Below are 27,225 nucleotides of genomic sequence, written 5' to 3' on the forward strand. Positions count from 1 at the left end.
AATATATTTTATAATTGAGAAATACTGTACTACTACAGCTATATGAGTTTAGTTTGATGTTTTGAGCATCACACTGTTATTAAAAGAAACTGCATAGTATGATATGTACACACACACACACACACACACACACATAAAACTGACTCATTTGTTAAATCTATGCACATGGCTGAAAAACTGATCCGATGAGGTGTATTAATGAATAATAAAGATCTCGTCTTGAACTACACTGAAGGGGGAAACATTGTGATCCTGGAGGTTAAGCCATCACTGGCTCTTGACACCAGATAAAATGGTTTTCTCTTATTCATATTACCCACTGATTTGAAGTGGGTGGGACTGATGCAAAGCAGCTCCAAAGCAACGAATGTTTAAGAATGGTTGTTAAACTTGACTGTTTTTAAATGTTCTGTCTGGTTAGTGTTACAGTTTGCTATCTAACACAAAAACTAATACAATGTGTTCTTTCTATAGGAAGAAAAGTTGGTACAATTCTCCACAACAGGTGAGTCACAACACTGCACATTAAACCTTTAGCAGGGTCAGCTTCGGTGTTTTCATGACTTCCCTCCTCCCTGCAAGAGCATATGCATTTAAAGCACAACTTAACAAGGGCCAATTTCATGAAAACACAGTGTTTCTGCTAGACCTTCATATGTGGGGTGGCCAGGAGATGTTTAGAGGTGGCCCCCATTGCCTTGAGCGAGAGCTCAAGCAACAGTATTCTACTGCTCATAACTCCAAATGCACCCTCACCTCAACAGCTCCAGTTGTGTCGTCCATCCATCCGTTATCCAAACCGCTTATCCTGCTCTCAGGGTCGTGGGGATGCTGGAGCCTATTCCAGCAGTCATTGGGTGGCAGGCGGGGAGACACCCTGGACAGGCTGCCAGTTATGTCTGCCTGGTACTAACATGGACCCTCACAATGCTGTTCAGTGGTCCCCCTACCTTAGTGAGTCCTGGACTGTCTCGGAACCCCCCCCCCCATTTTGCTCCACTACTAGCTTTTATTGCCAAATCTCTGCTAAAAGCACTGCATTTAAGTACTTTGTACATAAATACACCATAAAGCTTCAGTTGAGTATATCTCCTTAACAAAAGAGTTATTTGTGTTACTTTGCCTCAGTAGTTACTTAACCACACATTCATAAACTATGTATAACATTAACCATTAACTATTAGCAACACAAAGAATTTCTCAACAAGGCTACAATGAATCCTAAAAATTAATGGTCTGTGATCACTTGAAACACACAGAGTGGCACTAAAAAGTTTGTGAGCCCTTTAGAATTGTCTGTTGATCTGTATAACTTTGACCTAAAATGTTATCAGATCTTCATCTAAGTCCTAAATCTAGGTAAAGAGAACCCAATTAAACAAATAACACAAAAAAACATTGTATTTTTCATTTATTTTTTGAGTAAAATTATACATTTGATTCAAATGACACATATACATTTACTCTTGGTAATGTATTTTTTGGAGAATGTATGTGAACCTCTCGGGTTATCAGTTCATTTAAAGGGGTAATTGGAGACTGTTTCAATCACTGGGATGAAACTCAGGTGTGAGTTTACCAGGCCCTAACCTCCTCTTACTACTACTACTTTTGACTGCTCCCATTAGGGGTTGCCACAGCGGATCATCCGTTTCCATCTCTTTCTGTCCTCTGCATCTTCCTCTGTCACACCAGCCCCCTGCATGTTCTCTCTCACCACATCCATAAACCTCCTCTTTGGCCTTCCTCTTTTCCTCTTCCCTGGCAGCTCCATATTCAGCATCCTTCTCCCAATATACCCAGCATCTCTCTTCCACACATGTCCAAGCCATTGCAATCTTGCCTTTCTTGCTTTGTCTCCATACTGCCCAACTTGAGCTGTTCCTCTAATATACTCATTCCTAAACCTGTCCTTCTTCGTCACTCCCAATGAAAATCTTAGCATCTTCAACTCTGCCACCTCAAGCTCTGCCTCCTGTCTTTTGTCAGTGCCACTGTCTCCAAACCATAGAACATAGTAGCTGGTCTCGGTCTTGTCAGATCCGACTATGGCCGGATTCGATGAAGCAGCAATAATTGGCAATGCTGTCTTTGGGAGGGGAGCGGATTCGGCTTGTGTTCGTCACATGAATGCGTCTCTGGGTGTGTCGGAAAAAGCAGTGGCTCCTTCGAGACTGCCGGCTGGAGAGATGCAGTTGGTGAATGCATGCAGTACAAGGGTTGGTGTTTGAATTAGAATAGGGATTGATTGGCCACTAAATTGGGAGAAAAAAGGGAAAAATCAGAAATAAATTAAAAAAAACATAGTAGCTGGTCTCACTACCATCTTGTAAACCTTCCCTTTAACTCTTGCTGGTACCCAGTATTGTATTTTTCTGTCCTGATACTCCTGGACCTGTCAGCTGCGTTCGACACAGTGAACCACCAGATCCTCCTCCTTACCCTTGAGGGGCTGAGTGTCACAGGCTCTGCACTCTCAATGTTTGCAACCTACCTGACGGGTCGCTCCTACCAGGTGACATGGAGGGGATCTGTGTCGGAGCCTCGCAGACTTACTACAGGTGTTTACAGGGTTTGGTTCTGGGTCCTCTCCTTTTCTCCCTGTACACAACATTCCTGAGTTCTGTTATTCGCTCACATGACTTCTCTTACCATTGTTATGCTGATGACACCCAGCTGATCTTGTCCTTTCCTCCGTCTGACACACAAGTAGAGACACGCATTGCTGCTTGCTTGACTGACATCTCGGAGTGGATAGCGTCACACCACCTGAAGCTCAATCTGGACAAGACAGAGCTGGTGTTCCTCCCGGGGAAAGGTTGCCCACACCAAGACCTGGCCATCACCATTGACAACACTGTGGTGACGCCAACTTGGACTGTGAGGAATCTGGGTGTGATCCTGGACGACCAAATGTCGTTTGCACAAAACGTTGCATCGGTTGCTCGCTCCTGCAGATTTCTCCTCTATAACATCAGGAGGATTCGCCCATTCCTCACTGACGAGATGGCACAGGTGCTCATCCAGGCTCTGGCCATCTCCCAGCTGGACTACGGCAACTCCCTCCTTGCTGGCACCCCGGCGTCGGCCATCAGACCTCTGGAGCTTGTTCAGAAAGCTGCAGCTCATCTGGTGTTCAACCGTCCTAAGTTCTCCCACACAACTCCCCTTCTCATGTTCCTACACTGGCTCTCAGTAGCTGCTTGCATCCAGTTTAAGACTCTGGTGCTAGCCTACAGGGCAGTGAAAGGAACAGCTCCTTCCTATCTCCAGGCCATGGTCAAGCTGTACACCCCTGCCCGACCACTTCGCTCTGCTGCCTTGGGATGCCTGGTTGCCCCGTCGCTCAGAGGCCCTTGCTGCCGATCGACCTGGTCACAGCTCCTTTCTGTCCTGGCCCCACAGTGGTGGAATGAACTTCCCACTGATGTCAGGTCAGCGGAGTCTCTGCCCATCTTTCGGCGCAGGTTGAAAACTCACCTCTTTAAGAACTACTACCCTGTTACTTGTTCTTAGCACTTATTGTATTCACTCATTTAAAAAAACAAACTCTTTCTTGCTCTTTTACGTTAGCACTGGTTTTGCTCTTAGATGCTTGTTTAGATGCATTTATGACCTCTGATGACTAGTAGTTCTCCTGATTTCCTACGTTAAATGCACTTATTGTAAGTCGCTTTGGATAAAAGCGTCGGCTAAATGACTGTAATGTAATGTAATGTACCCTTCTTTGTAAATCACTCCTGACACTTTTCTCCACACACTCCACCTTGCCTGCACTCTCTTCTTCGCCTCTCTTCTTGCACTTCCCGTTACTTTGAACAGTTGACCCCAAGTATAATTTTTGGCATACACAAACAGGATGAACTATATTGCATAATTTCATTGTAGCAACTCTTGTTTTGATTTTTGCCTAATTAGCTTCAGTCGTGTGACAGGGCCCCAGTCTTCAGTTTACGTTAGCATGGTGGAAGAAATGGATGAGTTACACCAGCAATTTGAAGATCTTCAAGCCAGGTTTGCTGAACAGTCTGCTCATATGAGAGAGCAAACAGCACCCCTTGAATAGGCCAGAAGCGACCAAAGGGAAGCACTCTCCTTGGCAAATGTAGTCCTCGAACAGAAAAACCAGCAATGGTTTAAAAACAGAGAGAGAAAAAGTGCTCATACTTTAGTGGGAATGCATAGAAGAGTGGGTAGCTTCAATGAAGTCCTACTTTAACATTTGTAAGGTTCTAGAAGAAGAACATGGCATCTAACTAAGGAAGACGGTGAAAGTTTGAGTGTGGATGAGAAGTTTATGTTTGATTGGTGGCTGCAGAGTGGAGTTGTGCGGGTTTGGGTAGGCTGTTGAGACACAAGGAAATGGACAACGGCTGCCATGTTTGAAGGGAATGGACCGTGCTGGACTGGGAATGGCATCATCGGCGAATCTATTTGGCAAGTTTGGATGTTTCTCCCTCCCTTTTCTCCCACCTCCCTCCTGTGAGAATTCCCTGCCACTTTTGCACTGGGCTTAAGGAGGAATTCATCAGGGGTGTCCGGACGGCATGGCAGTCTATTCCATTACCTACCAAGACGGGGATCGGCGATTTGAATCCCTGTGTTACCTAAGGCTTGGTCGGGCGTCCCTACAGACACAATTGGACATGTCTGCAGGTGGGAAGCCGGATGTGAGTATGTGTCCTGGTCGCTGCACAAGCGCCTCCTCTGGTCAGTCGGGCGCCTGTTTGGGGGGGGGGGGGACAGCGTGATCCTCCCGCATGCTACAGCCCCCTGGTAAAACTCCTCACTGTCATGTGAAAAGAAGTGGCTGTCGACTCCACGTGTATCGAGGGAAGCATATGGTAGTCTGCAGCCCTCCCCAGCCTGGCAGACGGGGTGGAGCAGCGACCGGGACTGCTTGGAAGAGTGGGGTTTTTGGCTGGATACAATTGGGGAGAAAAAGCGGGGGGAAATCCAACAACAAAAAAAAGAAAGGAGGAATTCATCTTTGGAACAAGGTTTTCAACTGTTTGGTGTACGGTGAGGTGCTACGCCGTCGTTCTTCATCCAGTGGAGTAGACACTGTTGACGGTTTGGATGAGTGGAAATTTGTGAACTTTATACGAACCGTGCAACGGAATGCATGATGAACTAACATTCAAATAGTCTGGTTTTCAGAGGTAATCAGGGCATCAGGCTTACGTTCTGGAACCGTAGTCTTATGCTGAATTCACCTTTTTCTCAATAGCAGAGTAAAGTAGTTTAGGAAGCAATTTCAGACTGAAAATAGAATAAGATAATTTTATTGCCCTGGGACACTTCAAAACTTACCAAGAAACTCCACTGGTGTGAGAAAATAAAGTGCACATTTATTGATTTATCTGATTTGAGTTTATACTGTATCGAAGTGTTTAGAGACATAGTGAAGGTTTCTTTTTCGTTTTTCTTTTTTTTCATGGAAATTAACTAGTGGATTAAGTTTAAATAAATGTGTTATTATTCCAGTTCACCATTTAACCAACTCTGTCTGCTAGCTAGAGAGAAAGGGTGAGAAGCTGTGAGGTGGGTACACATTCATTTAGGCCTATACCAGCACACAAAATGCAACACCCCACTACATAGGTAAAGTTTACCCGATTTGCTATGCAGCGGATTTCGCCTCTTGACGGTCTAGAATATACGCCATATGAACACTTTTAATGGTTGAATAGAGACATATTGTAACAAGAATTGAAGAGCAGACAGATATAGCAGGCCAGCCGAACTGATAATGTTTTGGGAAAGAGAGAAGAGAGAAAAAAATAAAATCAAAATACAGAAGAGAAGAGAAAAAAAATCAATGAAGAAACAAAAAACAGTGCAAGTTTTTGTTGGTATGAAACAGCTCAAGGGCTACATCTGTATCAGACTAGATATATACTCTGGCTAAATTGCACGTAGTAAAAGTAGCAGAACACTTAAAAATAATAGCAATTATCAACTGGAACTTTTTGAAGAAAAATCGAGAAATTAAAAAAATAAATAAAAGGAATTAAATTAAATTAGTCCACTAAGGGTGCTACAGTTGGATTTCAATAGCCCACATATACACACACCTTTACATTTACAATTTCCTATGAAACAATGCAGAAATGCAACAGTGGAGAAAACAGTTAACGCCGTGGATGGGCCGTACAGGCTAGATGGAAGTAGAAATAGGTTTAACCCTTGTAAGCAGCACAAAGGCTGCGCAATTTAAGCAATGCCTCAGATCAAGAACGTCAGTGATATAAAACAATAGAGAAGATGATAAAGCAAGGACAATAAAACATTATCATATATAACATGTAATTCAAACAGTGCATGACTTAAATTACTGCTCATATTCAACTAAGAAGCAAAATAGAACTAACTTCCTCAGGCTGTTTAGATATTATATTCGTGTCTTACCAGCAAGGAGAGATAAAATAAAGACCCACCTAAAGTCAAGTAAATCCGTGGCCATGACGCTTATTTTCAGTCGTACATGAGATATGTATGCATGTTTGGTAGAACTGCTCAGCTTGCTCCGGGGAGTCAGAAATGATCCACGCCGTTGAAGGTGATGCGCAGCCGTGCAGGTTATAGTATGCCGAAACGTACGCCTTTCCGAAAGAGTGAGGATATCACCGCGTTAAAAGTGGCTCGCTTCCTCGCCACTGTAGCGCTGAAGTCCTCATAAAATTTAATGTTGTGTCCTTGATAGACCATATTGCGGCGTTCCTTTGCCCACTGCAGCACTCTCTCCTTTTTTTGTGTATCGATGAAAGCGCACTATCACAGGGCGAGACCCTTGGCGAGGCTTCAATCAGGCACTGCGATAAGCCCGGTCAAGATCAGGGCCGGATTCCGGCAGCGCACCCCCAACCACTTCCTTGAATAAATCTACCATGAATTTTCTCGAATCCTTGCCTTCAATACCATCGGGCAGACCAATAACTCTTAAGTTCTGACGCTTTGAATGACAAATCAGATCCTCCACAGCTGCCTGAAGTATAGTTTGCTCTTCTGTTATCGAAGCCATTTTAGACCGCAGCTGCACTACGTCTTACTCCAGGCTCCATTGTTGTCCGAGTGAGTCGAAAGGGTAGTTTCCATATCCGATATAGTAGAGGTGTGTTTGGCCACGGTTGTGGTAATGGATTCAAGAACTGAATGAATCGTTCATCTTGGCTGTGAGTTCAGCAGTCATGCTGTTCCTGGATTTTTCCAGCTGAATGATCAGCGTTTTCAGCGTGAGAGGGGGCCCGGTCGCCTTCCTGCTAACAGGGCAGGAATTATACGACGGCCAAACGGCCAGTGCCGTGGATGCCCTGGAGTTTGGCCGTAATGCCCCTTCTAAAATTAACTACTCACACGGCCAGTTTGCATGCCCTGTTTTGAACTGGTCGTTGTGCCCTTAAAAGAAAGTTGTGATTTCCTCATTTAAAAGTACATGCCATGCAGCACATAAACAAACTCACGTTTCCCAGTGTCTCCGTCATCACGCTGGACATCAACAGTGGTGCGACATTTCTCCCACTCCTGCAAATATATGTGTGGCAGTTAAGCACAAACACAAGCAGCTAAACACTGTAACGTTACAGTGTAAGCAGGGTCCGAAATTAACAGTCACCACCCGCCAAATGCGAGTAGATTTTCTGATTTGCGAGTAAATCTCAGAAGCCTACCCGCTACATGGCGTGTTCCAAAAAAAGTGAAATCCAACCACTTAACCCCCCCCCCATCTCTCTCCTTAGCAACAGCAATAACATAATAACAACAATAACAGAAATTAACCAACCAAGTCCGCGGTGGCGTAGCGGTCTAAGCATCGGCTTGGTGTCGATGCAGTTGCCCACTGGGGACTGGGGTTCGCGCCCCGGTCTCGTCAGATCCGACTATGGCCGGACTCGATGAAGCAGCAATCATTGGCAACGCTGTCTTCGGGAGGGGGGCGGAGTCGGCTTGTGTTCGTCATGTGAATGCGTCTCTGTGTGTGTCGGAAAAACAGTGATTCGGCTTGGATTTGCCTTGTCACGAAAGTGGGGAGGCGTCTCCTTCGAGACTGCCGGCCGGAGAGATGCAGTTGGCGAACACATGCAATACGAGGGTGGGTGTTTGAATTAAAATAGGGATCAATTGGCCACTAAATTGGGAGAAAAAAGGGAAAAATCAGAAATAAATTTTAAAAAAAAGAAATTAACCAACCAAAGTGCATTAGAACAATAACATAGCAACAACAATAACAGAAACTAATCTATCAAAGTGCATTAGAATGTTGCTAGATGCTACAGGCGGGTAACATTACACACACACTCGAGAGGAACAACGACAGCAGCATCCGTCAACCTCGGTACTAGCCTACTCTATTCTTTTAACTAACGTTAGCGAGCAACACCAGTTACGTGGCGATATTTAGAAGGCGAAAATCCATCATCAGAAAGACAACCATGCCCCGAAGAGGAGGAAGAAGCCACCATCACCACCAAACCGGAAAAAATAAAGTTTAGTGAAAAGTGGCGACAAAGGAACTGCGAGAGGCTGGCTGGGGTATAATGCACAGACTGCGATAATGAGTTGCTCCGTCTGTCGCCAGTATGCCAAAAACCGTAGCAATTCATTTGTCATCGGTAACAAGATAATGAAGGTAGAAAACACCAAGGAACATGAGACCTCCAGATGCTACATTACCAGTATGAATGCCTCTCGGGCTTGATCGGAGCCTGTCCTCGCAACATCCTCCGTAAAGGCACTAATAGCCATGTCCGCGCAGACCAGCATGAAAATGCAGAACATGTTTAGGACTGTGCCTGCCATTGGCAAGAAGGCGAGACCACTCTCCGACTTCGAATGAATGTGCGAGTTGTGAATTTAGTTGTCATCTCAAAATATCCTTATACAGCATAAACAAAGTGCTGGCTGTAGCTAACGTTAGCCAGCTAGTACTAGTATGTGACACCTAGCTTGCACTAACGTTAGCTGTGTGCTAGCCTCAACACCACGAAACAGGTTAAAACTAACTGGCGGTCCAAGGGTCCGCGGTGGTGTAGCGGTCTAGGCATCGGCTTTCTGTCGATGCAGCTGCCCACTGTGGACCAGGGTTCGCGCTCCGGTCTCGTTGGATCCGACTATGGCCGGACTCGATGAAGCAGCAATAATTGGCAACGCTGTCTTCGGGAGGGGGGTGGAGGCGGCTTGTGTTCGTCACAAGAATGCGTCTCTGTGTGTGTTGGAAAAAGCAGTGGTTCGGCCTGGATTCACCTCGAGGCGATGCGTCTCATTCGAGACTGCCGGCTGGAGAGATGCAGTTGGTGAACGCATGCAGTACGGGGGTGGGTTTTTGAACCAAAATAGGGATCGATTGGCCTCTAAATTGGGAGAAAAGGGGAAAAATTTACAGAAAAAAAACTGACTGGCGGTCCAACCTCAACTCAGACACACTCTCGGATCTACTGATGGCGCAGCTGTTATCTCCCGAGATCAGGGAGTATAAACCAACCAGTGCTGTTGATCTGTGGCACCAAGACTCTGTCAAGAGCAGGAGGCCAGACTTCATGGACGGTGCAAAGAGAGTGGCTGCTGTAGAGTGAGAAGTAGTCTGGGACTAGGGGTGGGCATGTGGAGCACTCGAGTAGTTAAAATAATACTGCAAATAAAACATGAAATCATACTTGTAACATTTTATCGTTTAACCATTGACTAATTTTACATAAAAATATTTTTGCTTCAGATCTGCTGTTGTCATATTTTTAAAAGCTTTTATTCAACACACCACCTTATTCTCTCATTGATATGTACTGAAAACGTATGTATGGCACAAAAAAAGGCTACTAATTATTTTGGCTGGTAAAAAATATGCTTGGCCGGTAGACTTTTTCATCTACCAGTCCCCTTGGCCGGTAAGCCAAAAAGCTAATTTCGGACCCTAAGTGTAAGTATTAATACACATGTGTTTTTAAGTTTACCAGGATATTGCTGCATAGTGTTAGCTAACTACGAACGTACATAGTTTATAACTTAGTCGATGTTTTTTGGTATAAACATTAGAGTTAGCTAACGTGTTAGCTAGATAACATTACTCATCTTGAATCTTGCTAATGTTAGCTAGCAGTTAACAATAGCTAACGTTCCAGAAATCATGGCAAGAAAAAGCATTTGAATTCTTACTCCCGAATAAGCGCCTCCATATTCGATTTAACTTACCAGATCATTGAGATGTCATTTTCAGCCTGCGAAGGTTGTGAGTAACGTTAGTTAACTGATTCATTATAGAATCGGTAGTTCCAGCTACATAGCAGTTATTATATTGCAAATCGGGTAAATTGTTGGTATTTAATCTACAGCTATGGCGAAGTATAACGTTAACGTTATTGTATTTAATTATGGCAAACATAAAATTATACTAGGGATAGTGAGGGATACAATAACGTTACATATCATCTATGGTCAGTGTAGAATAGTCAAAAACGGGTAAACCTGATCTTAGACTCATTACATGTAGTTTGTTGCCCTCTTGTGGCTGACAGCTCTTTGGCATTTGCTGTGAGATCTGACGGGTTGCTACTTTTTCAGCGCTATGCCACGAAAGGAGCGTGCAAAACATGAAATGGAAAGGGAACGAGACCAAATTGCGAGTAAATATCGTAAACTGGAAACCTTTTTCACTAGGTAAGTTGAGCCCAATCTGTATACAGCATTCAGTAATATTCAATTTCCAATTTATATCAATAAAATAAATTGACTATAAATTGAACAATAAATACATCAAATATTAAATTAATTATTAAAAATATAGTTACAATGATTAATAAATAAATTGATGAAAGGATTAGACCATTGATTAATTAATTCAACACTACATATATTTGCAGGGCCTCTAAAAATTAGGGACACACTGATCAAGAAGACTCACAGGTACCCCAAAATGGTCAGGATCAGTCAGAGTCACAAGAGCCACAAAGTGATCAGGGTCAGTCAGAATCAGAGCAACTCGTGATCAGGATCAGTACAGTTTTGATAAACTCAGTATTGTTTTTCAACTTACCGACTCCTAATTGTTTTACATTATACTGTTTTGTCTTCATACAATGTAATTATCATTTATTGTTATTGTACCATTAGTTTTGGCCTTGGTGCCCTACATTTTGGCCGCGATGCCCTAATAAATTTGTATTCATCAAAGGCCAACGTGGCCTTGCCCTAAAAATGACTTAATTCCAGGCCAGTGCTAACGTTGGCCTCATCTTCGGAGGACAAAGAAGTCCGCTGTGCCTGACTTTTCCACTCGCTTGGGTTGATGTGGTCATTTTTATACAAATTCGCTTATTAAAACAAACCGTTGCACTGAATGTAGACTTTGAATATAGCCGTAATTAACAAAAATTGCTGAAATTGTACGAGAGGCGAACATGGCACGTCTTTCCACTATATAGTCCAACTGGAAGACTTTTCGAAGTTTTCCTTGACGCAGAATTGGTTGGGACATGGAGGAAGAAAGGAAGGACGTCCATTGTCAAGAACATGGGTGCAGTAAGTACTTACAGCTGCAGGCTTGTGCACTGATCCTAGGCAGACATCTCCTACCACGACCCAACCCAGGTCAAGTCTCTGTGCGAAGGGGGTGTTGTTGTGTCCATTCCATTGCGCCTGCACTTTGTGGACCTGGAGGATGTCACGACCCAGGAGAATAATAATCTGGGCTTCCTGATCCAGTGTTGGAATGCAATGAGCAATGAGCCTTAGGTGAGAATGCCAATACGCTGCCTCAGGAATTGGTATTTCAGCCCTGTCATCTGGCATATTGTTGCATTCAATCAGAGTTGGCAGTTTCTTGTCGCGCTATATGAAATGCAACTTGATTGATTGATTGATTGACTCCATCTAAGGACTCCACAATGAAACCTGTGACCCTTCTCCCTGTGGTCTCTGTCATGCCTGCACAGGTACGTAGAGTGTATGCTGAGTTTGCTCACTTGACATGCAACAGGTCGAGGAATTCCGTTCTGGCAAGCGATCTGTTACTCTGGTCATCTAGGATTACATAGAGCTTGATTGCCTTCTCTGGGTGGCCCTCTGGGTAGACCTTAGCTAGGCAGACCTTGGAACAAGACCTTATACGTTTGCCATCTCCACGGACCGCAGTACACTTAGAAGTGGTTGCAGGTTGAGGTGCTTCAGCTTCTCCTTCCCCGCCATGCTCGATTGAGGTTAAAGGGGGTGAACCTGGATGAAGGCCTGCAATGTGAGCATCACTGTCACATTCCTTACACTTGATGGTGGCCTTGAAGTTCCTGGTCAGATAAGTGGTTTTAGCACAGCATCCGAAGCATATACCATTTTCTTTTAAGAAAGTCTTACGCTCTTCTAGAGGCTTGCTCCTAACCCCCCTGCAGTGTTTGAGGGGATGGAGCTTCTTTTGAAGTGGGCATTTCTTGTCAGCATCATCCAAATCGCTCCTTGAACTGCTTGTCTTACTCCCTTGCGTCTTTGCTGGCTGCTCCAGTTCAATAAACTTTGGTTTCCTGATGAAACAAAACTTGGGTCATTGCATGTCCGTGCCTCTCTGCAGATGAAGTCACAGAAGAACGAGAATGGAGGAAAGGCAACATGATGTACAGCTTTGACTGGGAACCTTGAGCCATCCACTTCTCTTGAAGACTATAAGGTAACTTGTATACAATGGGTACTACACCACGGGCGGTTTCAAGATAGGTAAGTCCAGCTAAGTAACCTTCATATTTAGCAGACTCCACCTCCTGTAGGAGATCTCCAAGCTCCCTAAGTTTTATAGCGTATTTATTACTGATCTTTGGAAAGTTGTCAATCCTGTCGAAGAGAGACTTTTCAATAACCTCCGGGGAGCCATAGCAGTCGTCCAGGCGCTCCCAAGCCTTCTTAGGCCCGCAATAAGATTATCTACATGCACGGCTCGAATCTTCCTCACATGATGCGCGAACTGTTCTCTCAACCATTTTGACAGAAGGTCTAGCTGCTCACTAGCTGTTAGGTGCAATCTTTCTATGGCATTTGTGAAAGATGACTTCCACGCCCAATAGTTTTCGAGATGATCATCAAACTTTGTGAATCCTGAGTTAACAAGCTCACAACATGCTAAGTACCTAGCGACATCACTTATTTTGGTGTCTTTGTTGAGCGGTGGCTGTGGTATAGTCTTAATAGGTGAGGTTGTGAATGACGGTGCTGGAGAGTTGTGAGGAATCACTGGCGTTGGCCTCTGAGGCTGCTGTGTTGTATGATCAATATCAAGCGTTTTGCAAGGAGCTCTAACATTTCAAGCTGTAGAGTGATGCTGCCCCAATTATGTTTTAGTTCTGAATACATGGATGATTGGTTCTAGAGGTGGTTGATATGGTTCAACCCCTAAAGGAGTTGCTGAACCTAGCTGGGACTGACACAGGATGTAATTGTGAGTGCGTTCAGAGATGTGTCTTACATCTGAGTTCTTTTCTCCATGCTCATCTTCTACTGCTTCCTCCAGCACTTTTGTCTCAGCAATGGCTGCAACTACCTCACGTTCATACTTTAGAGCTGCTAGAGTCGCTTCCATATGAGCCTCTGTCACTTTTAATTGAGCCTTTTATATCATAACTTCAAATTCCTTCTTGAGGAATTCAGCCTTGGCTCGAGTGGCTTCCAGCTTGGCACGAGCCTTGGCAGCGGCTTTGCAAGCAGATGCGCTTCTTGATCCATTGTTGAAATGGAGGTGAAGGATCTTGTCTCCAATGCTTGGCTTTGCTCCACTGCATCTTCAATCTCAAACGTTTCCTCTGCCATCATGTAATGCTGATGCCGTCCAGGTGTATGAAGCTTGATAATGAGAGACAGATGCTTGAAGTGAAGCTTTCTTTTCTTGAATTGTTGTACCCGTTGTGAGGTTGCTTTTTTACTATTCTGTCCCTGATAAGTGTTTCATCTGTGCAAAAACTGACAGATGGCTAACAAACAAGATTTAGGGAAAAGTCAAATATGGGAGTGAAGGTGAAGTGTTTTACTGAGTCCTCGTTTCTCTTCTTTTCCTTTATCATTGTTTCCTTTTTTGTAAAACTGAAATAAATATAAAAATTACAATACTTTGGTTACAAACTGTTCTCAAAGTACAGCACAAATGAATTCTCATTGCTTACAAATAGCCTAGATGCACATGCTATGACAAAAAGCTACATTTAGCTTAGCTTACAAATTTTAACCTCAGCAAAGGAAATTATCACAAATAGCATTGTTAATCCAAACGTTTGAATTCCAAACTATTAATATCCACATTTGCACAAAACACGGAAAAGGTAACAAACTTACAAGCAAAGGCTCTCCAAGGCACAAATGTAAAGAAAAACGGAGCGGAACTTTCTGTCTGATGCATGGAGAAATTCTTGCAAACTGCTGTCTTTTCATGGTTGACCTCTAACCTACGAGTCACATGATCTGAACTGAGCACTGAGAAAATACTTTACATTTATCACCGTTTTTTCTTTTTACAACAAACTACCACAAGTAGTGCTAAAGAATATGAATTGAAAGGCCACAGAACATGTGCCATGACAAACAGTTCACCCCAAAATCAAAAATAGACATTTTTCCTCTTCCCTGTAGTGCTATTTGTCCATCTAGATCGTTTTGGTGTGAGTTGCCAAGTTTTGGCTATATCAACATTTGCCTTCTCTCAAATACAATGGACCTGGATGGTGGTCCGTAAGATGACTTTGGAGACCAAGAAGAGGGAGAGAGTGAAGGCAGAACCAAGGATCAAATGGTGAAAGTTGAAGAAGGAAGACTTTTGTGTGGAGTTCAGAGAAGAGTTAAGACAGGCACTGGGTGGTAAAGAGTTGCCGGATGGCTGGGCAACCACTGCAAAAACAGAGAGGGAGACAGCTAGGAAGGTACTTGGTGTGTCATCAGGACAAAGGAAGGAAGACAAGGAGACTTGGTGGTGGAATGAGGAAGTACAGCAAAGTATAAAGAGGAAGAGGTTGGCAAAGAGAAGTGGGATAGCCGAGAGATGAAGAAAGTAGACAGGACTACAAGGAGATGAAGTCTAAAGTGAAGAGAGAGGTGCCACAAGCAAAGGAAAATGTGTATGATGAGTTGGATGAGAGGTTAGACACTAAGGAAGGAGAAAATTACTTGCACTGATTGGCTAGACAGAGGGGCCGAGCTGGGAAAGATGTGCAGCAGGTTAGGGCGATCAAGGATAGAGATGGGAATGTGTTGACAAGTGAGGAGAGTATGTTGAGAAGGTGAAAGGAATACTTTGAGGGCCTGATGAATGAAGAAAATGAGAGAGAAGGTTGGATGATGTGGGGATAGTGAATCAGGAAGTGCGGTGGATTAGCAAGGAGCAAGTGAGGGCAGCTATGAAGAGGATGAAGAGTGGAAATGCAGTTGATCCTGATGACATATCTGTGGAGGCATGGGGATGTTCAGGAGAGATGGCAGGGGAGTTTTTAACTAGATTGTTTAACACAATCTTGGAAAGTGAGAGGATGCATGAGGAGTGGAGAAGAAGCATACTGGTCCCGATTTTCAAGAATAAGGGCAATATGCAGAACTGTAGTAGTTGCTACAATTCTGCACATTGTTAGAATCACAGACAGAAGTCACCGACTTCTCTGTACCAAACTTGAAGTACGTAATAAAATAACAGGAGCGAAGCGGACTTTCATTGTGCTGTGATCCGACTTTATTCCAGAGAGGGAGTGCAGAACTGTAGTTGATCAGCCACAGCATGAAGATATGGGAAAGAGTAATAGAAGCTAGGTTAAGAGCAGAGGTGATGATTAATGAGCAGCAGTATAGTTTCATGCCACGAAAGAGCACTATAGATGTGATGTTTGCTTTGAGAATGTTGATGGAGAAGTACGTATAGAGAAGGTCAGAAGGAGTTACATTGTGTCTTTGTAGATTTAGAGAAAGTATATGACAGGGTGCCGAGAAAGGACGTGTGGTATTGTATGAGAAAGTCGGGAGCTGCAGAGAAGTGTGTAGGAGTGGTGCAGGATATGTATGAGGAAAGTGTGACAGTTGGTGAGCTGTGCGGTTGGTATTATAGATGGGATCAGGGTGGAGGTGGGATTACACCAAGGGCCGGCTTTGAGCCCTTTCTTGTTTGCAATGGTGATGGACAGGTTGACAAAGAAGATCAGGCAGGAGTCTCTGTGGACTATGATGTTTGCGGATGACATTGTGATCTGTAGCAAGAGAAGTGTGCAGTTTGAGGAGAGCCTGGAGAAGTGGAGGTATGCAGTGGAGAGAAGAGGAATGAAAGACAGCAGGAGCAAGACATTGATGTCTTTTTGACATGCTTGTTAGGGTTGATAGTCCTGTTTGTGTCCCTGACCGAGGCATGGCAAGATGAACTGGAATTGGTCCCCGGGCACTACACTGCGGCTCCCCACTGCTTCTAACTACACAGGTAGGATGGGTTAAATGCAGAGAAAGATTTCCCCCACGGGGATTGATGAATTAGTAAAAAAAAAAAAAGAGAGACGGAATACATATGTGTGAATGAGAGGGAGGACAGTGGAATGGTGAGGATGCAAGGAGTAGAGGTGACAAAGGCGTGTTACTTTAAATACTTGGGGTCAACTGATCTTACACAGAGGAGGCTGCCAACCGTTTTCCTGCTTGCTTTAAATGCATCCATTCTCTTCTAGTGGAGTCTCTGTCAACAGACAAGCTAGCCTCATATATCTGGAGGATGTTAGTAAGTGGTGTGTTGTCAAAACTGTGGAGGTCTTGCATTTCTTGAGGCCAAGTTGAAGAATCAAAAATAAAAATTGATCACATGACTTAAGGGATTCATAGCTGCTTTCAAACTCATGAATTAGACCTCTCAATACATCAGCCTTGTCCCTGTCAGTATCAGTTTCTTTCCTGTACTTGTCTTCACTGTCAAGCAATAGTGTCAGCTGTCCAGCAGTGATCATGAGCTCATCTTTGCATTCACCAGTAGTCAATTTATTTTGCTGGAACCTGAAGGAGGTGAACTGTAAAATGTCCCCAGTGTCAACCGTGTTGACCAGGAAACACCGAAAATGCTCTGTGCAGATATATTTTAGGTCACTGTCATCACTTGTAGCCAATTGAATTTCAATAGCATGTAATAGCCTCCATATTTCAACACTCTTGCGTCCATGCAGACCATCTGATGTTGTGAAACTTTCCTGGTTTCACAAAGGCCATGCCATTCTCATCACATATCTTCTGTAGTTGTTCTGTTCAAATGTCTGACTTTGCGCAATTCTCAAGGTCGTGGGCAGTATACAGGATATGCACAAGGGAATCCCCGATCGCCACCATCTGGCGCAATTTGGGAATGACCCCATTGTAAACTCCAATGTTGACTGCTGCTCCATCTGTATGCACCGAGACCAACTTCGACTTCCACTGATCCCCTAAACCAGGGGTCGGGAACCTTTTTGACTGGGAGAGCCATAAAAGCCAAATATTTCTAAATATATTTCATTGAGAGCCATATAGTATTTTTAACGTATAATAAATTAAATATGTCTTACTTTTAATGCGACTTCTGGTGCTGCATGGTTTTGCTGATGGCCTTGTAGTCTGGTTCATACGTGGTGAGGTTGAGCTTCATGCAGGCGTTGAGGCTTCCATCAGTTAAACGTGAGCGTAGGTTGGTCTTAATGTTCCTCATATGCGAGAAAGACTGTTCACATGCATATGTAGAGCCAAACATGGTCAATACGGCAATACTCACACGCTGCATTGTGTGGTATGTCACAGGAAGCTCGTTCCAAGTTTTAAGAATCAGCTGGTCTTCAGGTTGAAGATTTTTAATTTCTGTCCACTTGTGTTCCCTCGCCAGCTCTGCTCGCTGTCGCGCAAGACTTTCCAACTCTCCATTAAGTGACTTGAACTTACTCATCCACATGTCTGATGCCTTCAGGTCAGCAACTTCCAGCTCAAAGTCTCCGATAGAGACCCCGGGGATGCATGTCAGGTCGATTTTGTCCACTGCACACTCATGTGGATGAGTGATGAACTTGAAAAGACCAGTGCGCGCACGAAATTCTCCAAAACGTGCTTTGAATGACTGCAGGAGATTGAACGTAAAGCCAGCTAGCTGCTGGAGATCCAGATGTTGAGTGGAGTCACTTGCTAAGCATGCATCTCTAAATTGTTGCAGTCTTTCAAAGATGACCTGTTTCAATGTCCCTGAGAAAGACTTCCAGCTTGCTTTCAAATGCAAACACTGCTTGTTGAAGGGATGAGATTGTATTTCCAATACCTTGCATTTTCATTTGAGCTGGTTCAGATGGCCAGTTATGTCCACGAGATAGTGAAACTGCAGGAGCCAGTCAGTGTTGTCTAGCTCAGGATGCTTGACGCCTTTCATTTCAAGAAAAGTCCGGATTTCACTCAGGCAAGCTGCAAAACGGCTGAGCACCTTCCCCCTTGACAACCAACGCACGTTGCTGTGTAAAAGCAGACCGGGATAATGATTCCCAACTTCTTCTAACAGAGCTTTAAACTGGCGATCATTTAAAGCTCGGGCAACAATAAAGTTGACCACTCGAATGACCAGAGACATCACCTCGCCAAGCTCCTGGCCACACCTCTGAGCGCAAAGCGCCTCCTGGTGCAGGATGCAATGAAAACTTAGGATGGCTCTCTTTTCATGTTCACGGAGAAGCGCTACAAATCCTTTGTTCTTCCCCAACATACAGGGTGCACCATCAGTACAGACAGAAATAAGTTTATCCATCGGTAGTTTTTTTTCTTTAGCAAACTCCATGAAAGACATGAATAAATCCTCTCCTCTTGTTGTCCCTTTCATTGGCAAAACAGCCAAGCTTTCCTCACGCAGTGTGTCACCTGCAGCATACCTGGCAATGATACTGCACTGAGATAGATGGCTAACGTCTGTTGACTCATCTAACGCGAGAGAAAAGTATGTCCCGGCGTTTATGTCCTTAATTTGTGTTTCCTCGACTTGATTTGCCATCATGATGCTACGATCGTGCACAGTTCTTGCTGACAGGGGCATGTCTTTTATTCGTTTGATTATCTTGTCTTTATTTGGGAAGTCATCAAACAGTTCATTGGCCACATCAAGCATAAATGTTTTGGCATACTCGCCATCTGTGAATGACTTTCCATTCCTTACTATTGCCAAAGCCCCCGCAAAGCTAGCGGAATTCCCGTCACCTTGCTTGGTCCACACACGTAGTTGCTGCTGACTCGTCTGCACTCTCCGCTGTAGCTCCTCGCATGCCCTTTTCCTGCTGTCCCCCGCTGGATATTTCGATGCAAATGAAGCATGGTGCGTATCGAAGTGCCGCTTTATATTTGACCGTTTCATCGGTGCAATTTTATCATTGCATATTAGACATACCGCAGATCCTGCTCTCTCCACAAATGCAAATTCCTCTGTCCACGCAGCCTGGAATGCACGGTAATCATCGTCTTTTTTTCTTTTCGCCATCTTTTCCGTTACAAGGGTTGAAGTGGATAAACTAGTTGGCTATCTGATAAAATTGATTTCTTCACCTTTACAATGACCTGGACATGCTCGCAAGCCATTGGTTCCCGACCCGACCCACGGGTGACCCGTGACCCGTGAAATTTATCTTCAAAACTAATTTCTGTTTACTTTAAAATGACACAGTATTATTAAGAAATATCACAAGTATTTTAAAATCAGTTCCAAACTGATTTTTTTGAAAAAAAAATAATTTTCAACTCAAAATTGTCTGGGAGCCATATGCCGTCACCGGAAGAGCCATATATGGCTCGCGAGCCATAGGTTCCCGACCGCTGCCCTAAACCACAAGTATGGAAGAGCTGCTCCAGTCCATTCACTATGTCCTGTGCCGCTCGATTCACACCCAAATTAATTAATCAAATGAAGTCCGAGGTAAACTCTCTGTAGCTAGCCAAAGACACAATGTACACAATTTCCTGCTCCACTTGTGTTATGTCTTCGCTCCAAAATTCAGACGCCTTTAATGTTTCACTCAGTTCTAAACTTATTGTCTGTGCAATGTTCTGCATGATGCGGGTCCTCCCTTCTCGTGAATGATACGCACTCGCAACATTAACTACAAGCCTCTTGAAAAGTGCAATATCATCCTCATATGAACGCATCGGGCGTGCATGTTTCGTTTCGCGAAAGGCCAACAGAAAAATATTACACAGGGCTTGATGCTGTTCTTCTTTCAGTTGGTCCTGCCACGTGTCAAGAGGGTGAGTGGATTTCTGGTCTTGGCTGCACCTGTTATCAATAGTTTGAAATATGTTCATGTGCTCTTTACTCATGCTTTTCAAAAGCTGGATGACTGAAATTTTTTGTCCCTGTATAAAATGCGCAGCTTTTATCCGCGAGATTGGGATTTTCATGGCATATTTTGCACCACATCTCTGTGCGGCCGTCATCTATATTTGGAGCCAGGCTACTTCCTGCAGCCAGTTTTCCATGAATAGACGCTTTTTATGTACAGGTTCAGTGTGGCATTCAGTTGGAGGTGGGGCAACACCAAATTAATTACTTAATGTAGCTTGCTTCTTGGACATTTTGATGAATGGACGAATATCCTAAAACCAGAGAAAAAATTTAACGTTAAGCTAGTTATAATGTAATCTAACTATTTGCTGGAGCTCAAGGTTAAACAGTTAACCTTGTTAACTTGGAGGGGGGGCGGGAAACTGCATCCACAAAGGCTAAAAGTTGCACGATTAACAACTGATTACTAAAATTGAAACATTTATCATAATTACTTTCTTACTAGTGATATATGGAGAAAATTCTGTTGTTTCAGTAACTAATTGTGTTCCAAAAATGATGGTATGCAAAAGTGCCTCTTTTCATATTATTTGCTGCGCATCATTTATTTTGACCATGCATGCACACCTGCTCACCAGCTCTATGCAGCTCTGGTTATGGCACTCCCGCGATGTTTTACGGAAACTTGATGTGCCTTTGAAAAATGACCCCGTTTTATCCGCCTTGCTCTCAAACTTCCGGTATACTGTGCAGTACAAAGTTGGAGTTTTGCCCACACCCTCTAATGCAACCCAACCAAACTCCTGTTTCCAGGATAATTGAAATATTCTTTTGCGCTTCAGTTCATAAATTTTATCTTTATCTGCCGCCATTTTCTCTTGAGTGACAAGTCTGACATTTCTAACCTACTCAGTTCTTGATTGGCCAAGGGTGCGTGGTAATGTTCTCCGATGCGTGCAAGGGGAGGGGCTATACTGTGTGCCAGAGAACGAGAACACAATTTATGATTCAACGATGATCAAACATTTTATATATATATATGTGTGTGTGTGTGTGTAGCACACTTGATAAGAATGACACTTACAAGGGCTAGTGTTTTTGTTGTTTTACTCCATCTGTCAAATAGATATTACAGAGGACACGTTTTCAGAGCATGGCTCACTATACGAAAGGCAACACTCATCTATAAATTCACATTAGTCTAGCCTACAGCTAGCAAAGCTAAACAGTATATAACGTTACGGAACCTTGGGGGATCAAAATAGCAACACACATAGGCCTACCTTCATATTTACAGTGTGGAGACACTAAACGTAGTAAAGGGACAGACTAATCACACATACAGACAATGTCAAAGCCAAGCTACAGAACAATGGGTTCAGACCGCGGGAGCTATGGCTATGCTAACGTTAGCAACTCGCTAGCAATCTAGCTAACGTTAGCCAGTGATATGACGTTATCAAAATAAATATGAAAGTCCCTTCGTGGGTATTTCTAATAGGCATCCATATCCCACCTACACATCATATTTAATCACCATCCTAATTCTATATGTCTAACTAGTCTGCTTACCTGTCAAATAGACATTACAGAGGACACGTTTTCAGAGCATGGCTCACTATAGGAAAGGCAACACTCATCTGACGATTCTACCCGAATGCCCCAGAGTCCACCGCGAGAGCCAGCACTACGTCACACAGGCTAGAAGCAATTAACCTGCAGTGCCCTCCTGTGGCGAGAACCGGCTATCACAACAACACAGCAGACAATTCTCCTCTTTACTAGTAGTGAGTGGTCAATGAAGGTAAGTATATGACATAGAAGGTAAGTATATAAAATAAAAAACAGATGGGGGGGGGTACTAAATCCCAAGTACCCCACATATATATATATACATATGTATATATAAATTTGTTAACTCATTTTTACCACTTGTGAGTTGCTAGATTTACTAGCTCGACATGGCATTTTACTTGCCATGGGCAAAGGGGCAATCCTTATTGTTGAACCATGTCTCCCCCTCACTTAGCTTCCACTACTCTTTCCCATATCTTCATGCTGTGGCTGATCAACTTGATAACACTTTATTTTAGGGAGTCAGAAATTACGTAGTAATAAGGTGGTAATTGTCACGTAGTTTTTTTTAGATATAAGGTTGAAATTACCTTGTAATTTCCTAGTAATAAGGTAGTAGGTTTTACAGGCAATTTTACAGCTAACCCTAACCCTAACCCAAATTACAAGGCAATTTCAAACTTATTTTTAAGAAAATACGTGATAATTACCACCTTATTACTAGGAAATTAATAGGTAATTTCCGACCCCATCCGACCCCCTAAAATAAAGTGTAACAACTTTATACCCCTGTAGTTGGTAAAACTCTGCACATTGCCCTTATTCTTGAAAATCAGTACCAGTATGCTTCTTCACTCCTCAGACATCTTCTCACTTTCCAAGAATGTGTTAATCAATCTCGTTAAAAACTCCACTTCCATCTCTGCTAAACACATCCATGCCTCCACGGGTATGTCATTTGGACCAACTGCCTTTCCTCTCTTCATCCTCTTCATAGCTGCCTCACTTCCTCCTTACTAATCAACCGCAGTGTCATGGCAGGAGCAGGAGAGGACCCAAATGCAGACAGCAAGGACAAGCTGGGTTTGAACAAAACTTAAAAAAAAAAATCTTACAAACAGCAGGAACAGACGGCAGGTACAAACAGTGGGAAAGCACACAAAATGACGTGGCGATTTGGCGGCCAAGAGTCTCCATGATTGTCTCTGTTAGTGTGTCAGTGAGTGTGTGAGACGAACCGATAAGTGCCCGAGCGACCAAGGGGCATATATATCCAGGGGAGGCCAATAAGGAAGATTGGGCGCAGATGTGCAGGACCCGTACAGCCATTTGGAGAAGGGGAGGGAGATTGGGCGCAGGTGCGCAGGACAAGGCAGGAACCGGACAGCCAATCGTTAGAAAGGGTAGGTGAGTGAAGTCGGGCAATCAGGGTCACTCAGGCACACGGGCGCAGGTGAACTAAAACACCAATCAGGAGGTGGGAAAGGCCTGATGACCCAGATCGTGGACTAAACTTCAAAGGCAACGGAAGGGCTGCTCTGGGACCAGGCTTCGGAGGCGGCAGAAAGGCCGCTCGGGGACCAGGCTTTGCAGGCGGCGGGGCAGTCGGGGACCAGTCTTCGGAAGCGGCGGACGGGCCACTCGGGGACCAGGATTTGGAGGCGGTGGGGCAGTCGCTCAGGGACCAGGCTTCGGAGGCGACGGGGCAGTCGCTCGGGGACCAGGCTTCAGAGGTGGCGGTGCAGCCGCTCGAGGAGCAGGCTTCGGAGGCGGCGGGGCAGCCACTCGGGGAGCATGCTTCGGAAGCGGCAGGGCAACTGCTCGGGGAGCATGCTTCGGAGACGGCGGGGCAGCTGCTTGGGGAGCAGGCTTCGGAGGCGGCCCCGCAGCCGCTCGGAGAGCAGAATTCGGAGGTAGGGCGGCCGACGGCTCGGGAATAGACCGCTCATCGGCAAAGACGGCCGATGGCACAGGAACAGAGTGCCCGTTGCCAAAGAAGGCCGATGCCACAGGAACAGACAGCACATTGGCAAAGACGGCCAATGGCACAGGGACAGACAGCATGTTGGCAAGGACGGCCGGCGGCACAGGAACAGACCACACGGTGGCCGGAGCAGCCAGCGGCACAGGAACAGACTGCACCGGCACAGGAACAGACCGCGCGCCAGCCGCGACGCCCAATGGCTCAGGAACAGACAGACCGTGGAACTCTGGGACACTGGGCAGCTGAGGCTCGGGCATGCTTGGCAGCTTAGGCTCGGGGGTACTGGGCAGATTAGGCTCGAGGGCGATGGGCAGCTTAGGCTGGGGTGCGCTACGCAGCTTAGGCTCGGGGGCGCTGGGCAGCATATGCTCAGGGGCGCTGGGGAGCTTAGACGCTGTCATGCAGGGCTTGGGAGGAACCTTATTCAATTGGAATTTCCACCTGAAGAAAGCCACTTCATGGGCTACGTCAGGGTCCTGCTTCCAGAGTACAGCGAGAAGCTCAAAAAAGCCTGGCTCTTCATGGAGGAAAGTATCCCTCGACACACCAAAATCCTCACACATATACGGCAGGCTGAGCAGGTCTGTTGGGTCCATACTTGTTCGGTTCGTTCTGTCGCAGCAGAAGGAGGAGAGGCTCCCAAATGCAGACAGCAAGGACAGGCTGGGTTTGAACAAAGCTTTAATAATAAAAACACTTACAAACAGCAGGAACAGACGGCAGGTACAGACAGCAGTAAAGCACACAAAATGACGTGGTCATCTGACGACCAAGAGTTTTCCTGAGTGTCTCTGAGAGTGTCTCAGTGAGTGTGTCAGACGAACTGACCAAGTGCCCGAGCAACCAAGGGGCATATAAACCCAGGAGAGGCCAATCATGGAAATTGGGCGCAGATGCGCAGGACCTGTACAGCTAATCGGAGAAAGAGAAGGGAGATTGGGTGCAGGTGCACAGAACAGGGCAGGAACTGGACAGCCAATCGGAGAAAGGGGAGGTGAGTGAAGCCGGGCAATCAGGGTCACTCTGGCACATGGGCACAGGTGAACTGAAACAACAGTCAGAGGATGGGAGAGCCCTGATGACCCAGATCACACACCCATGACATGCACTTCCTGATTCACTATCCCCACATCATCCAACCTTCTCTCTCTCTCTCTCTCTCTCTCTCTCTCTCTCTCTCTCTCTCTCTCTCTCTCTCTCTCTCTCTCTCTCTCTCTCTCTCTCTCTCTCTCTCTCTCTCATTTTCTTCATTCATCAGCCCCTGGAAGTACTCCTATCTCCTTCTCAGTACACTCTCCTCCCTTGTCAGCACATTTCAGTCTCTATCCTTGATCGCCATAACCTGCTGCACATCCTTCCCAGCTCGGGCCCTCTGTCTAGCCAATCGGTACAAGACCCTTTCTCCTTCCTTAGTGTCTAACCTCTCATACAACTCGGCATATGCCTTTTCCTTTGTCTTTGCCACCTCTCTCTTTGCTTTACACAGCATCTCCTTGTATTGCTGTGTACTTTCCTCATCGCTCTGACTATCCCACTTCTTCTTTGCCAACCTCTTCCTCTGTATATTTTTCTGTGCTTATCCAAAGGAGTTGAATCAAGTGCAACTGGACTTGGCATATATCTGTGAAGACGTTTCGCCTTTCATCCAAGAGGCTTCCTCAGTTCGTGCCTTTCTGACTATACCAAGCTAGTCTAACTGGCTGGTGATGAGACTCAGAATGTATCCTTTAGGAGTCGTTGTCAGAGCTATTGATATGTGTGGCTCTTTGTGATCCGATGTTTACCAACGCCCGTCGCTAACAGAGCCATAGATATGAGTGGCTCTTTTGTGTACCGATGTTATGGCCGCGCCCGTCGTTATCGGAGCTATTGATATGCGTGGCTCTCCTGTGCTCCGATGTCCAGCCGGGCCCTTCACCATCGGAGCTATTGATTTGCATTTGTTTAGCAGCGACGGTCGTTGGGGGTGTTAGTTTCGACTTCATTGTTCAGTGGTCATGAGAGTCGTTGGAGCCGTTAGTGACCGACTGTTGTTCTTGGAGGCTAGGCTTCTTGAGTCTCCTGGGTAGAGATAAAAGGAAGGCATTGTAAATGGGAGATAGGTGGTGTCGCAGACCTCCTCCTCTGTTGAGGGATGGTTTTTCCAGTTTTGCATAGATGGCTTCCTTCACCCCTCTTTCAAACCATCTATCTCTCTGTCCAAAATGTGTACGTTGCTGTCCTCGAAGGAGTGTGTCCTCTCCTTTAGGTGTAGATAGACTGCTGAGTCCGGTCCTGAGGAGTTAGGCCTTCTGTGTTGGGCAATCCGTCTGTGTAGTGGTTGTTTGGTTTCTCCTGAAAAATCTATTCCAGTGTTGGATGCAAAGACAAGAGCAAAGGTGTGTATTTTTTGGCCCCTCCTCGCGGTATTGACTGGACTTCACTTGTGGAGTTGGCGTAACCTGGGCAGCACTCAGCTGGCTAAAGCCTAACGGGACCGCGGACTGGCGGTTATAAAAATCCCACACATCCCTGGCTCGTAAGTGCCTAACAAGTGGGCAGTCTGGATTCCCAATCTGACTGTCACTTGGGTACAACCTGTGGTGGATCCCGTCGTCTTCACTCTTGTGTTGCCGTGGAACTAGCTCCTCCCAGGCCAAGAAGTGTGGACCAGCGTCGCGACCTGATCACCACTTTAATCAAGGCTTTAGCGAATGGCTCGGAGAGTTTTTCAAGGGCCATGCTTTACCCCTCCCTCCCCCACAAAGTCCGGCGATGCTGCAGAGAAACGGGAGCAGAGAATGGTCATCCTGGAAGCCCCTAGCTCCAAAGGCACACAAGTGGCGGCAAGGATCTGATGGTCGTCTTTACATGAACCCGGGAAACTTTGTGTGGATTTGGCAGCAACCTTGCAACGGATAAGCCCTATTTAGGGACAGTGCTGCCCCCCCCCCCAATCAGGGGAAGGCTCTAGAAAACGTGGGCTAAAAACAGCTGTTTCCCGTGTCTCCTGACTGGAATACCGCGTTCAGTGGGAAATCCATTTCTTGCGAGTGAAATAAGGAAGTTTTTACACTACTGACTTTTGGAATCTGGAACATTAGGACTCTTCTTGATCGGAATGACTCTGATAGACCGGAACGACGAATTGCCCTTATTGCACAACAGCTCTCTCGTTCAACATCAATCTTGCGGCTCTCCAAGAGACAAGACTTACAGATGAAGGTCAAATTGAAGAAAAAGGTCTCGGATATACATTCATATGGAAAGGATTACCAGAAACGGACCGCCGAATTCATGGAGTCACAAGTTCAATCCTTTCAGTACCTTGGAAGTATCCTCGAAGAAACATGCAGTCTAGAACCAGATATCACCAACAGACTGAAAGCTGCACACACTGCCTTTGGCTGGCTTTCTCACTGTGTTTTCTACGATTGTGATCTCAAGA

The 27,225-nt window shown here is 45.1% G+C and overlaps 1 protein-coding gene across 5 annotated transcripts in view; it reads left to right on the forward strand.

Annotated features, from left to right (window-relative positions):
* Positions 1 to 27,225, forward strand: part of rbfa (ribosome binding factor A) — a 207,214-nt gene that overhangs the window by 9,565 nt on the left and 170,424 nt on the right. For 4 of the 5 annotated variants that reach the window (XM_056285983.1, XM_056285981.1, XM_056285984.1 and 1 more), the window contains exon 2: positions 475 to 505. The exons of the other annotated variant lie outside the window; for it this stretch is intronic. Coding sequence is in view for 3 of the 4 variants with exons in the window: in XM_056285981.1 (XP_056141956.1) it covers positions 475 to 505 (31 nt within the window). In the remaining variant the exon portion in view is untranslated. The remainder of the gene's footprint in view (positions 1 to 474; positions 506 to 27,225) is intronic. 5 annotated transcript variants of the gene reach the window in all.

Source organism: Lampris incognitus, chromosome 9 (assembly GCF_029633865.1).
Source record: "Lampris incognitus isolate fLamInc1 chromosome 9, fLamInc1.hap2, whole genome shotgun sequence".
NCBI classification, from domain to species: Eukaryota; Metazoa; Chordata; class Actinopteri; order Lampriformes; family Lampridae; genus Lampris; species Lampris incognitus.